The following is a 14628-nucleotide window of genomic DNA, read 5'->3' on the forward strand; positions in this document are numbered from 1 at the left end:
AATTCCCCTTCTCCCTTCGCGGTTAGGAGAAGCAACTTTTCCTGTCCATCCGTTGTAAACCAACCCTACTTCAGGCATAGAACCATACACAACATGTCCGGTACAACAGGGAATGTTCGGGTTTGTGCATTGTCTGAAACCTGAATGCCAGACAGCATGTAAGAGAGAAGAAAGTAATCTTTCACAGTCCAATCTTATTTACACAAACTTGTACTAGTAGAGGGGAGGGGGGGGGGGGGGGGGGGTGTTCAGTGTTGATGTAGTTAAAGCTTCATTGCCACTTGTGAATTGTAATTTGATGTTACTTCACACCTTCCCAGCGATTTTGGCTTTGATTATAATAGCCACGCAACAATCACGAAAGAAAAGAAAAAAGGGATGTGACGCGGATGCTTGACCAAAACCCTTGCGTCGATTCCAATAGTCTCGTGTGATTCGTGAAGCACCACGATCACACATTTTGGTTGCAGAAACTGCGCTCACATGTACAAATTGCATATAATTTCAATTAGAGAACAGTCTACACGTCGCTCTCAATAGGGCAAATAGATAGCCCCAAAGCCTTTTCTTAGTTTGAAGAATATTATCGTTAATTAGTCAGAGTTGGATGCTACAAAACTCAAAATCATGTCTATAAGTACTATCTTTAGATTTCCTCCCTATTTGTGGTCCAGTGAATGGTTTGCGGTAATATTTGTTGTTGGTTGAACTAAGAAACTTAGGCTATTTGTTTGTTGAGTGTAGCTAGCGAATGGTGACTCTGATGCGAGTAAAGTAGGAAGGGTTTATAATGGGAAAGGAAAGGCAACCCGTTGATGATTGTGATAGGTTACTCTACTCACGAAATTGTTGCATTATTGATCTTCCAGCTAAGAAATTATGGCTTATTTATGTCGTGTTTCTGTGGTTTGGTAGTACAAACCAATCGAGCTGGCTTATTTTTCTATGACTTTTGAATTATCATGTGAATCTTTTTATTTTTTGAGGAATAAGGTACTACCATATATTTCTCATATCATTTTATTCTGTCCAAATATAGGTTCCTACATGTAAAAACATTCAAAAAAAAAAAAGATTGCCTTGGTTGCTACTGGTTTTTCCCCATCTCCTTTATACATAATGTTCTACTTCTATAACTACATTTTCTTTTTTTTCCAAAGATCAATTTTTTTTTTTGTATTTCATGTTAATTTCACTTATTTTTTGCATTTAATTAAAAATGTAAAAAAAATAAAAAAATTAAATTAAGCATGCATTAATATATGCGAAAATACCATCATTAATTTATGAGCAATATGCAAGGAATCATTTTGTACGATTGTCCTAAAAACAAAAAAAAAAAACCAAAAGGCTCAATTTTTGCACATGCAAAATTACAAAACCAGGGCACCCGAACTCCGACCCATCATTCACGGGTTCAATAGAACACTAAGGGACCAATCAGAATTAAAACCATCCATGCCCAACCACAGCCGTTCGTTCATTTGTAGCTTTCATAAGGAGACCCCACATCTCTCCCCCGGATTAATATTTACAGTGATTAAAAAGGGATAGCTTTTACTGTAAAATTCTGTCTTTAACTGCAAATTAATGTACGTCCCTTCTCCTTAATTTATATTTTAACCGTATTTGTTTTCTTCAACGTTCGCCTCCACCCTTTATCTCTCTATAGCTCTTCCCTGTTTTTCTCTCTCTAGAGCTCTGTCCGTAGATCAGACACGATCCTCGGACTCTGTCGATGGCGTCGAAGCGGATCTTGAAGGAGCTCAAGGATCTCCAGAAAGATCCTCCTACTTCATGCAGCGCTGGTAACATCCTTTCTTCTCTCTCTTTTATTTTTTTCTTTTTTTTTATAAAACGTTTCCGTGATTTTTTTATGAAGCTTGATCTATACCCTTTTGTTAATACGGATGGCTGGTTGTTGATATATTTATAGATATATACTTTTATTATTCCTTCCGTTTATTTGTTTATGAGTAATTTTATGGTGTTCCTATGACAAACCGTGGTTAAAGATTCGTAGATAAAAAGCGCGGCTGAAATTAGAGAGATCAAAACCTGAAATCCTGATTCTTGTTGTATTTTTATGTGACAAAAATATATAGCAATTGAGTTGTTGTTTACCATGATAAGAAGGAATTTGGACCGCTTAAGCGAGTGGCAATAGTACATGAAGGATGGGTTATTTCTTTGCAAAATATAACCTTAGTTAGTCAACCTTTGTATATGTATAACAATCAATTCATGAGATTTTATATATCATTTGGTTGTACTTTTTATGATATGCACGCCGTGTTTCAAATGCTCTCCTGTTTCTTCTTCTAGCTTGATTGTGTTATGACCGTAGTTACCTGGTGTTTGGATTCGTGAATGGTATGTCTTTCCACAGTTGAAGTGTAGCCTCTTATGAAGTTTTGACTTAATGATGTATCTGGTAGGTTAAGGATGGCAGCATCAGGTGGTACTTTAAGGTTTTTTTGCTAAGATAAGATTTTTGGATGCTTAGTAGGGTATCAAACGGTTGATTATTATACCCTTTTTAGCATAGTCAATCTCTGTGTAATTGTTTTCTCATGCATCAATTTCTCTTGTGATTACTTACAAGTTCTTTATTTTATTACTATGAGTGTTTATTTCCTTAATCCTGTTTCTATTTTTTGAATACTTACAAGTTCTACTTTGAAGGATTAATGTATAGGATTTTTAGCTCAGAATATTGAAAATATGTATATTGAAGCCTGTAAAATGGCAAGATTCATGTTTGAGTTATGGGATGTGGTCCCAAAGGGTTCATATGTGGACACACTTTAGCTAGCAAATCGGTGATGGAAGATGTTCAAGGCGTTATTTTCTGTGTTTGAAGTTCCTTGTGTGTATTATTAATTTAGGATATTGGAATTTGAAGTTCTTGTTTCTCTTGATGGGATTCTTGGATGCAGTAACAAGAGCTTTATGTTCTTTCTGCTATGGGGTTATAGCATGATATATTGCTACGTATTCTATATGCTGACAGGTCCTGTAGCTGAAGACATGTTCCATTGGCAAGCCACAATAATGGGCCCCCCTGACAGCCCGTATTCTGGAGGTGTCTTTCTAGTGACAATTCATTTTCCTCCTGATTATCCTTTTAAACCACCTAAGGTAAGGGATAAATTCTAATCTCATTTATGTTTATTGCTTTTTTTAATGCTTATTTTGCAGTTACCTTTTACAACTTATTCATGCTTGAGTATCATGAACCATGCTTTACAGACATTATTGAGTCCATTCGTATATGTGATTTTATTCATAAGTGTAAATAAAGCAGCAGCTCACAACAAAGCAGTGTTTTTCCTTTTCTTTTTTTGTTTCTTTTTTATTGGGGTGGATGGGTTTGAGTGTTAGTAGAGCTATCAAATGAACTTTACTTAATCTGTTTTTGTTTCATTGTCTCCTCTCTTCTTCTGTTTCTTGCAGGTTGCATTTAGAACTAAGGTTTTTCACCCAAATATCAACAGCAATGGTAGTATATGCCTTGACATACTAAAGGAGCAGTGGAGTCCAGCCCTGACTATATCTAAGGTTTCAACTCTAAACAATCTTTTACAATCTAATGCCCAATAGTTTTGACTTTGTCCAAGATAAACATGTGTATTTGAAGGATGGGTAGACAGGATAGTGAATATTAGACAGGCTTATTGCTATTCAGCTGCTGTAAAAATTGAGGCCATGATATTTAACCAATATAGTTCCTTCTGAATGGAAAATTTCATCTTATCTGTTAAGCTTGTATGGCTGGGGAATTTGTCAACAATGACCTCTAATTTTGTCTATCAAAAATTCTTCCCAGCTCCTTGCTTGATGAAACACTGTTTGTAGGTTGAGAATCTCATTGGCAAATGCTGAGATGTGTTTTTAGCTGTGCAGGACAAAATTCCATGTGGGCTGTTCCCACCAAATTGTACATTTTCATTGCTCAACATTTAGCTTCCACCATGTGGTCATCTTTTGGTATTTAACTAAGGAAACTTCCCCCTAGATCAGCTTTGCATTTTTGGAACCTCTTTCTTTTTCTTTGGCTCTTTTTTTTTTTTTTGGTGGGTGGGTGGGTGGGTTCCAATATGTACATTCCATTCAATTAGTTAATCATTTCTGTATTTTAAGAGGGTGGGAAAGGCTCTTGTTTCCTCTTTCAGGTGTTGCTTTCTATCTGCTCCCTCTTGACCGACCCAAACCCTGATGATCCCCTGGTGCCGGAAATTGCTCATATGTACAAGACAGACAGGGCCAAGTATGAGTCAACTGCAAGGAGCTGGACCCAGAAGTACGCCATGGGCTAGTTTGATAATTGGTAAAAGCTTTTAGCATATTGCTCCGCACTACCCATTGTGTATAAATCAAGCGTGCATTTGTTGTCGTTGCTCCTGTAATAGACAAAGTTAAGAATAGATTATTACTTTTCAGCTTGCAAAGCTGGCAGATGTTCTAGGTGTTGTACTTGATATCTGGAACTGTTGTAAGATCAGCAGTTAATGTTGTTCAATATGTTTGTTTGTTCTGTTTTCTTGGGGACTAAGATCAAGCGCTTATATTGATGCTAGTTTCTGTTTTGTTCAGCATGAACTGATTCCTCTGTAACTTGGTGCTTATCACACTCTTCCGATTTCGATCCTATCACACTAACTCGTGCAGATCTGGCATTTAATGAACTGGTTCTGATTTGTGAATTCTTTGGTTTAAAAGCGTATAAACTCATCACTTCCGCCCACTCCTTCTCTTGATGATCGAACGTGGTAGGCCGTGAGGAGACAAGTGCAGCAGACCGAGCCGAAATAGTAACACACAAGGAAAGACAAATAAAATGACCAAAACAAGAAGGAAACAGAAAGCCCACTATGTACCGATCGTATGATGCTTGGGTCCATAAAAGACTGCTGGATTTGGAACTGATTATTTTTGGGGAACTTTCAACATATTTACCATTTCGCTCATTTTTTTTCTTTGTTGGAAAAAGCAAATGGTGGTTACATGTGTAACTTAGTCTAACTCTATAACGTAATGCTTGTATTCAACTGCTTGAATCTGATTGTAACAAGTAGTAAATATTTTTATTAGAAATATAAATATAATTATAAAAGTTTTATGAGCAATAATAAAAATGTACTAGTAATTTAGAAAGTCAATGTTGACCACTTTTCTGCCGCTCTGATATGCCAAACTTAGAAATTTAATTTCAGAGCACTCAAAAGGTCTTTTGACTTGACCCGAATAATTGCTCATTAGCCTACATCTACTTCGATTTGAGCCAAAAGAACAACGTAGCAGTACTTCTTCTTGTAAGGGACATCCCTCGTTCTACAAAGTCTTTAATTGTATGTAGCATTCCAACGTGATTTGGAACATTAATAATAATAATAATAACTGTCCCTCCTTATTTTTGTTGGTCTTTGAAAATTAAGTAATGGTCACGTGAAGCAAATGAGCAACGGTGACATGAACAAATGAGGGGAAAGGTCTTATCGTTTTCTACCTACCGACTTCTGCCACTAGATACAACGAATGTCCTGCTCTACCTTTCCTTGGCCCCAAGCCTCAGTTTCCCAGCCGTTTCCTTCTATTTTTATTTATTTCCTTAACCATCCAAATAACAAAAAAGGAAAGAAAAGAAACCCAGAGTTTGCAAATATCTCTAACTGCTAATCAAACTCTCTTGTCTTAGAATTAGAAGACCAATTGTTTCTACGTGCAAGAATCAATAAGGGATGCAATGCTTTTTAGACTTTAAAAATTTTCTGTTAATGGAATAAAACTGATTGTTTAGTCAATGGGCAGTTGAATTATGAGAATCTAAATAAAATATGGCCAACTTCTTATTTGCAGGAACAGAATAAAAATATACCTCCATTTTCTATTGACTGAATCTTTGTTTTATTCTTAGTCAACAACCACGATTGACAATAAATGGAAAGAACAGTGTAATTTCAGAGGCTAGGGAGATTTAATTTTCTTGATGCTTGATTACCAAGCAACTGTAGTTTTTTGCGCTCAGAAATGTAAACGGATTATTGTCATTAAAATTTTTTAATTAGTGGCATGATTATCGAAATTTAAAAGTGATTAGTCAAAAGTATTTAGCTGACGTGGCGTGACAGAATGATTCCACATACGTGTGCAACGGAAGTGGTTCTTCTCTCTCTCTCACGTGACGGATTTTCCCGAGTGAGCGTGAGGATCACTAATCTCACTCGCTGTGACCGTTAGTCAGGAGGCGGCAGCAAATTAACGTCATTATGGAGGAAAAGCATCCAATGCGGTGGGAGCGTAGCGCACACGTGGCCGCCGGAGGGTGGAACAGGTTTTTGTTACTTGGGGACCAAGTTGAATCGGAGAAAGAAGCAATTTGGAGGGAGGGCTTAGGACACGTGTCACTAACATAGGAGATGCGGCGAGTCGTTTGGGATCTCCGGTAGTCACCGGAATCTCCGGTTCGTAACTATCTCTAATTTTTATTTAATTCATTTATCTTAATTATTTAGTATAATTTTAAGAAGCAATTAAGATTTTTTTTAAATAAAAGTGACGAAAAATAAAATAAAAAAGGAAAATAAAGTAGTTTTTATTCAGGATACTCCTATAAAACAGCGATTCTCGGCATTTTGACTCTTCCTTGCAACTGAAACTCTCCTGTTTCTCTCCTCATTCTCTCTAGTCTCTCGCCCTTTACTTTCCAGCAAGGTTTTTCTTTGAAAAAATCGTTTCTTTACAGATTATTCTCTCTTTTAAAGAAAAAAAAAATCCCATCTTTGATGTAAAATATTGGAAAATGAATCCCGCGAGTTCGGTCCGAGTGAAATACACAGAGCAAAGAAGAGTTACCAACAAGTTAGTGAAGCCGTCGAGCAAGTGGTTTTCCATGGAGTCCAGTGCCAAAGCCCCTAGAATTGTCAGAATTTCTGTCACCGATGGCGATGCAACGGATTCTTCTAGCGACGAGAGCGAACATGAGAGAAATCATAGAGTGAAAAGGCATGTAAACGAAATCAGGATCGAAGATTGTTCCACATTCAATTTCTCCAAGTCAGCAAACAAGCAAAACAAGCAAACAAATAGTAAGTGCAATCCTGTTAATATCAGATCAAAGAAGCAGCAACACCAATGTTTGTCTACCGGGGTAAAGTACCGTGGGGTTCGGCAAAGGCCGTGGGGAAGATGGGCGGCTGAGATCAGGGATCCTACGAGTCGAACCAGGGTCTGGCTTGGGACTTATGACACTGCTGAGAAGCTGCCTTGGTTTATGACAGAGCAGCGATTCGAATCAAAGGCCCTGACGCTCTCACAAACTTTGTAAAGCCTCCTGTGAGACCTTCCTCACCGGAGATTGAACTTGAAACGATTTCCGGGTATGATTCTGGCCAAGAATCGCTGTCGCTCTGTTCACCTACTTCTGTTCTCAGATTTCAGTCCAATGAGGAAACCGAACTTCAAATCGAGTCCAAAGATGACTCTTTCGAGCTTACCGAAAGTGAGCGGAGACCTGTTCAGGAACGCCCGGAAGAACCAACTAACTTATCAGATGAGTATTTGTCAACAGATCCGGGGGCTTTATGTGATTATTTTGATTATGATAACATTGGGCCAATATTTTTCGATGAGATGAGGTTACCAGAAGAGAGAAATTTGGAACAAGATTATGCTGATATTTCTGTTAAATTAGATGTCGATTTTGGGTCTTGTACGTGGGATGTCGATAATTACTATTAAGATCAATGTAGTTTGCCCTGAAAAAACATTACCATGGAGTTGCAGCCCTGGAAATGTTCAGATGGTGCCCCTTTTTTGCTGGTAAATACTTTTGTCAAGCGGTAATTTGTGTGAATGTGATGGTAAATTCCGAGTGGAATTTTGGGTACATTTCCCGCAGTCTTTTACTTCCTTTCTACCACTTTCTAGGTCTGTTTCTCTACTACTACCACAGTGTGTAAAAGAAATGCCAAGTAAATATGTAAATTCTTGCTTCTTCCAAGGGTTCTTTTTCGTGTATGTGTTCCTCTTCTTTTGTGAATTGAATAGGTTCGGTGTGCGTTTCAATTGGTGTGGACGTGGTGCGTGTGCTAGGAAGCGTGCTTTGCGGTTATGGCTTTTATTCAAAAAAAGAGTATAATCTGATTATTTTTCCTTTGGTTTGTTCATTTCTTTGCTTTAGATCTTTTTCTTGTCTGTGTATTTGATGGGGTCGGTGAGCTATTTTTTCCTTCTTCTTCCTTTTAATTTTTAATGGAGCATTGGCTCGCGGGGACTCAAAAAGGCTGCCAAGTGAAGCTAAAGTCGGTTCCCGTGTTCCACGGTTCGCCACCTTAGACCCTTGTTAGCCATAAACTCTTTCTGGGTTTTTTTGTTAAGAGCCATTCTTTTTAAGAATGGCTTGCCGTCCAATTCCATGCCACTTGTTCCCCTGTTTGGTTTTCCTTGTGTCTTAAAAGCCTGTTGATCCAACGAGGAAAACAATATCATTACCTGTTGGAAATCTTACCACTTGATGCTCTGTAAATGTATAGTTACGTTTCTTTCACTCTCTATTTCTCGTGCTCTAATTTCACCATCGGTGTTAAAAAGTACGCGGTGAGCCATCTTGTTATGTAAAAATATTTGAAGAGAATAAGAGACACGTTTTGTTCCACATTAAGAGGCATTTCCGCGATGCTTTTGCCTTGGCTTCAGCCTTCACTCAGAAGAGTATTCAATTGACAAGGATATTTCATGAGACAACAGACACAAGTGCAAGTTAGCCATGGGATTCTCGTTTAGAGGACCCCAACTCCCCTTGACAAGGTTGGGCTTTGAATCCTTAGAACAATAAATGTGTCGACCCCGAAGAGATTGACTCGGTGGGATCTAATACACGATACTGTCCCTCTTTTGCCCCGTCCAAGGCTCGAGAAAAACCGTAAAAAAGTCTACGAAAACAGTACTGAAAAACACAAATCTTGGAAAGGGGTTGTCATAGAGCCATAGGCTATAGCTAGGCCCTGTCATTTCTTCCAGAAATCCCAAAACATGGCAGTTCACTTTTCAGGCGATATCCCGGCGTGCTTGAACCTCCGGCAATCAGGAGCGCCCTTTTTCAGTTCAGACAGTCAAAAAGTTTTACTACGAAAAAAAAAGTCGGTATCCTAATTTATACAATTGCAGGCTTTAAGGATTATGTAGTCATTTACAATAATAGCAGCGAACGTGATTTCAAAATCAAAGCTCCTTGGCTGCCTGCTGGCCTGTCCGTATCCAGACCCACTTGCAAGCTGCACGACTCTGGTTTCTGCAAGCCCAATCGTTGACTCTCTTCCTTGTGTGTTTATTGTTTTTCACTTCTCATTTTGGATGTATGGTAACAACGACAAACCATTACCAATGCATTGTTTTCATCTTTGACCTTGAAGACCTGGCCCCCACACCCCACTCTCTCTCAAGCAAAGTTTTCCAGAATTGGTATGTGCGGATTAACCTAGCTGGTAACGTCAAAAATCTTGAGTAAAATTTCATACTGGTCAAAGATTGAGAGATCAAGAAAAAGGAGTTCGATTCAGAAGTGGACAAAGGCATTTCAAAAAAGAAAAAACTTATCTTGCATATTCGATAATAGGTTTTTTAAATTTAACGAGTAAAATTAAGGGGTTGATGTGTATCTTCTCAAGATAAATTTGTAAAATTAATGATTAAATAAATACATGATAATATTTTAATCAGTTTGTAGAATTTAAAACTCTCATTATCGACATATATAGAATAATAATCAAAAAGCTTTTAAAAAAAATTCCCGACACGAGCAGTACTGACTTTGAAATTTGCTTGTCCATGGTCATCCTTAAATTATGGATCAAGACAATGTATGTAAAACCAAATAAAGATAGTGTTAAATGAAGACACTATTGGCATTTGGTTTTTGTCGGGTTACATAGTTTTTTTTCTTTCTTTGCATCTTCCAGTTCTACTCGCTCATTGAGGTCGACAGCTTTTGATTCTGGGAACTGGAAAGGTAAAAATCCAAAACCATACAACCAAAAGTTGGACAGACTGCAAAATGGTGGTGTAACTTAGCCAGATTTATCGACATGACACTTTCATATGAGACACATGAGGCATTACTAAACCAAACCTTTTTCGTGAATGTTCATATCATCACATTGACATGCGAAGATTGATGAATTTATGGAGTGATTGAGAGAGGATTTGGATCCTTTCCCAATTTAGGCAAAACTTGATGTATGCATTGTCATTGTATTTTTTTTTTCCTTTTCCCCCTTTTTCACTATCCTGGTACTACTACCGTACAAATGATACACCACATTGAAGTTTACGATAAACTGGTTACCATTTAGGCAAATAATTTTATGCAAGAAATTGAATTTTTGGCATGTTAATGGCAAGAGCCATGGAACCCAAATCCCTCGTATGAAGAAACATAGAAAAGAAAAGAGAAAAAGAGTTTAACTGTTAGCCTACAACTGCAAGTTGTGGCTTTTTGTCGGCTTGATGAGCTGCCCTACTCTGATACTGTCTCTCTATTCTTCATGCGAGCAGCAGTCAGAATTCAATTCAGTAAAAAGACTAAATAAAAGAGAAGTGAGAATACCCTATATCTGGTGGAGCCAGGATAGGCAACAGCTGCATGCAAAGGCGTTGCAACTTGCAAACTGCAAGGCACGTTGTGCTTCAGATCCAGCTCAGCTTCTTTGGGTGTATTTATTTGTGTTGACGTAGAAGTCAAAATAGTTTATGTCTGATGCAAAGTCAGATTACAGAGGCAGAAAAAAGTTAGAGAAGAAATTAGAATTGAAAAATCCTGATAGGAATGGCCTTCAATCTTCATGCAACGTGCCGCACAGTTTTGAGGCACAGTGCATTCAAACCTACAGATGGAAAACAACAGCTAGCCCTCGGAAAGTAAAAGGACAAGATTGGATGATAGGAAAGTGAAAAATATAAGGATAATACTATTGTTCATAAAGGGGAAAAACGTTGAATTTATTTCGAAATTATATTACCAGTTGTTGGTATCAAGAAGAAGACTGATCATTGATGTCTTTTTGACTCATCTCATCACGTGAATAGCAAGTGGTCATCAGCCCTTTCGGTCTCAAGCTTACTGGGCTCGAGCCCACCTGAACATTTGCTGTGTTAAAGTATTGCAAACATGTTCTAGAGGAACACACGTTGGCCCACAAAATCTCTGTTGCATCACATGGGAAAAAATCAAAGCAGTGAGCCCAAAGGCAAATCTAATCTCTATCTCAGGCTACGTAAAGTGGAGATCAGATAAAATCTCACCCCTTCATCACGTCGAATTTTAATTTTGTGAAGTCAAACAAGTAGGACCCACTGAGTTCCATTTCACCCACCTCCTTCCTTTGAAATATCAGAAACTTTAAAGCTTGTGTGAAAATTTGGGGTGATGGGGAATCACTCTTGTGGGTCCTAGATTTTATTGTTCCCATTTGACGACTTTCAATTTTTAAATGCAACTTTTTAGGAAATTTTTATTGTAATTTTTTTTATTATAAAAATGGGAAAATTTAGGATTAAGGGAAATCAGCTGTAGTAAGCATTTCAACCCACGTGGGTTTATGGTCAATGGACCCATATTGCATGCTGTTTTCTCTCTTCTTCTCTAAGTTCTAATCTCATAAAAACTAAAAAAAAAAGAAGAAAAGTTGAGACGTTGCTGATGTCTTCCCTCTTTCACTGATTTTGATGGCTAACCAATGGGATTCCATTATTTGGTCAAATGTCAAGTTGTTAATAGTTAATATTGTAGTAAATGAGAACTACAATCAATTATGTAAAGAGATAAGGATTACGAAATCTAAACTGCAATGGATTATCTGATTTGTTTATTCTTTGTGGTTTGTGGATGTGCTCTTGGGCTAGCTAGTTTAACAGTGATTATCATATTCATGGCGGCTTCTCACTGATAGCAATTTGTATTGTATGTCGTTTGCCTCTGCAAAGAGCCAAACCACTGTACATTAAATGATAACCAAATCAATAATACGATTGATTCAGACTTCATGGTCTTCCAATTCCCTGGCAGAGAACTCATAGACAGCTAAAAGGCAAAAGAAAGTGCTACGCTTATTTTCTGCGGTGGACTTTGCTCGACTGAAAATGGTTTCTACTGACCACGTTTAAGGATTGGTAGCCCGACTGACCCTGGCCCGTGATTAATTATGTGTTAATTGAAAGAGCCTCCAAACGGGCTGGCTCTGTTTTTATGAACCCCACATAAATTGCTTAACAAGACTGGTGATCTGGTATATCTAACTTTTTTCAACATTATACAATCACATGGGACCTTGGGTTCCTGGGTTTTTTTTTTTTTCCGGGGAAAATCATATCATGGATTAACATCTTGTATGGCATGGTCCTTTTTAAAATTTTCTATTTCATTTGCTTGAGTGCAATGCTATCATTGCACATACATGGTCGGACGGTCCATGGAGCTTCTGACGTGGTAATGCCATGGATCCTCCATCAATTAAGGAACATAAGCATGGGAATATATGACATGCAAGGCATATATATGCATGATTGCATGTGATGAGAGTGAGACTGTGGGGTTCGAACAGCTAAGCTTCTCAGTTCCAAACAAAACTTCCCTTTAAAGCAAACACACCCAGAGAAAGAAAGAAAGAAAAGAAAGTAAAAGAAGCCAAAATGATTTTGTCCAAACAGCTGATTGCAAAACCATTACTAAGTGGAGGCCTACCTTCCATTCCATAATATTCCAAATTGTCCCTCAAGCTTTCCACCACAGCCAAGAAAAGAAAGGCTGGAAAAATTTGAAAAGAATTGACAGTAAATTGTGAAAAGCAACAAAACCAACAGAATAAAGTCATGGGCTTTCAAAAGTTATAATACAGGAGTGTGTCGATTGATGGGTTATGTTTCCCACCGATGGAGTTGAATAACAAGAAACTGCAGACCCTCATTGAGAGGGCATGGGCTTTGCATGACAGGTTGAACGATGAAATCGAGAACAGTATCAGCTTCTGCAGGTTCTGTTCAGACCATGGTCGCTATTGTGATGTTGGGCAGACCCCATTTGAGGAGAGGGAGAGATTGATTGCCATCAGAGATTCATTGAAGGAAGTTGAGAACACGCTTTTGCATCTGCAGGTACCCTACTTCCTGTCTCCTCTTTAATTCGCTAGGCTGTCTGGAAAAATCCTGGGAAGCTGCAAGTTGCCCTGGATTTTCATATTGTCTTTTCCAGTCTGAGATAGGTCAGCAGATAGAGTCCAAGCCCTTTGATCTGAATGTAATTGCAATTGCAGAAATGTGCTTCTTTGGCATAACTTTTTGCCGGAGATCTGAAAATGCAGGACAGACATATATAAGAAATAGCATTAAGCATAGTCAATTAATCCTTGAATCTCGCATGATGAAAATATTCTTAATATTTCATTTAAAACAATTTGAATTACAAGTTTTAAACGCTCTAGCTTCTGGTCTCTGTTCTTAATGGAATGATGAAATTCAAGTAGTAGGTTCATATAGGCTGATAGGCAAAAGATTTAAGAATAACAAATGATTTCAAAGTTTATTATTCCGTTACCTTTTGGTTGATATCTTAATTTGTGTGTAAACCTGTTGAGTAGAATTAGAATATTCAACCTGACTTTTAGAGGTTTTGCTGTAATTTGATCTGCTTAGAAGTTAATACTAACCTCAGTTTCTTAATTATCAAATATAGCATTAACCCTGGGAAACTTATGTTCAAAATTCTGCCCATTTCCTGTGGGAAAATTATATTAACAATCATAGCTATCTACATGCAGAAGTTGCAGTCTTGGCGGCTGGTAGATAGACATTCAGCTCTCACAAGTTTGGAGCAAAGCAGATTATTTCTCATAAAACAAGTAACACAATATCAAGGAAGACCCCTGGATGTGGTGAGAGAGTTGAACGCTTGTTTTGGCAATGACGACAGAGCTGCGTTTGACAGGAATGTGGAAGAACTTACTGTGAAGAAAAATGGGGTTCAAAGCAGGAGCAGAAGAAGGCTTTCCAGTTTTCTCATTTGTTGCATCAGATTTTTGTTCAACCCTTGGAAGTGGCAGAGTGCTGTTGGAATTGCAATAAAATTAATCCTGATCTCAGCCAGCCTCTCAACCACAATTCAATTCTATCATGCCAAGCATCAATCTTGCAATTCACAAAAGAAAATTGTTTCCACTATCATGTATTCAAAAGAAGCAGAAAACATAGATTCTTTACTAACTATCTCAAAGAGCCCTCTGGATGTCTTTTGTGGCAGGGGATGATTCTTACACCATAATATATGAAATCACAACTCAATTTTTTCACAAAATGTTTCCCCCTCTTCTTCATTGTCTCTGTACCACATGCATGCATGCCATCCACTTGACATCGTCAATTCAAGTAACATCATGGAAAAACACGCTGGAATTAGAAAGTGTTTTCTAGCTGTATTTATATTGCAGATTCAAGTAGTTGGGCTTTCCTTTCTGACTATGGAGATGCATATTCAATGTTCAACTAAGGTAATTTATGGAACCATAACTTTCCATGTTTCCTTAGGACGATTCCTATTCATAGCGGTTAATGAATCCTTTGCAACTTTGGGGTAGACAT

General features: G+C 37.9%; 3 protein-coding genes across 4 annotated transcripts; all 3 read left to right on the forward strand.

Annotated features, from left to right (window-relative positions):
• The first annotated feature begins 1619 nt into the window (after positions 1-1619).
• Positions 1620-4542, forward strand: LOC110413458 (ubiquitin-conjugating enzyme E2 28). 2 transcript variants are annotated; one of them, XM_021424273.1, is made up of 4 exons: positions 1620-1808; positions 3014-3141; positions 3457-3561; positions 3907-4069. In XM_021424273.1, exons 1-4 carry the CDS (start codon positions 1739-1741, stop codon positions 3964-3966), a joined length of 363 nt encoding a protein of 120 aa, XP_021279948.1. In that variant the 5' UTR covers positions 1620-1738; the 3' UTR covers positions 3967-4069. The 2 variants fall into 2 exon arrangements, with proteins under 2 accessions (XP_021279948.1, XP_021279947.1); XM_021424272.2 differs by lacking the exon at positions 3907-4069 and adding an exon at positions 4176-4542 and having other exon boundaries at positions 1624-1808.
• A 2090-nt stretch (positions 4543-6632) lies between these two features.
• On the forward strand, positions 6633-8028 carry CRF6 (cytokinin response factor 6). The gene is given in 2 exon segments (XM_021424985.2): positions 6633-7256; positions 7259-8028. Coding segments are annotated over 2 exon segments (936 nt in total). The 5' UTR covers positions 6633-6802; the 3' UTR covers positions 7741-8028.
• Positions 8029-12605: 4577 nt separating this feature from the next.
• On the forward strand, positions 12606-14400 carry LOC110414152 (plastid division protein PDV1-like). Its single transcript, XM_021425217.2, has 2 exons — positions 12606-13149; positions 13812-14400. The coding sequence occupies exons 1-2, from the start codon at positions 12928-12930 to the stop codon at positions 14295-14297; spliced, it is 708 nt and encodes a 235-aa protein (XP_021280892.1). The 5' UTR covers positions 12606-12927; the 3' UTR covers positions 14298-14400.
• Positions 14401-14628: the final 228 nt, after the last annotated feature.

Source organism: Theobroma umbraticum, unplaced genomic scaffold (genome assembly GCF_002168275.2).
Source record: "Theobroma umbraticum cultivar Fairchild unplaced genomic scaffold, ASM216827v3 scaffold_4.1, whole genome shotgun sequence".
NCBI classification, from domain to species: domain Eukaryota; kingdom Viridiplantae; phylum Streptophyta; class Magnoliopsida; order Malvales; family Malvaceae; genus Theobroma; species Theobroma umbraticum.

Coding starts and splice junctions, on each gene's coding strand:
- LOC110413458 (XM_021424272.2), top strand. CDS start 1,739: ATGGCGTCGAAGCGGATCTTGAAGGAGCTCAAGGATCTCCAGAAAGAT. Junction 1,809..3,013: donor TCCTACTTCATGCAGCGCTG/GTAACATCCTTT, acceptor ATATGCTGACAG/GTCCTGTAGCTGAAGACATG. Junction 3,562..4,175: donor CAGCCCTGACTATATCTAAG/GTTTCAACTCTA, acceptor TTCCTCTTTCAG/GTGTTGCTTTCTATCTGCTC.
- LOC110414152 (XM_021425217.2), top strand. CDS start 12,928: ATGGAGTTGAATAACAAGAAACTGCAGACCCTCATTGAGAGGGCATGG. Junction 13,150..13,811: donor ACACGCTTTTGCATCTGCAG/GTACCCTACTTC, acceptor ATCTACATGCAG/AAGTTGCAGTCTTGGCGGCT.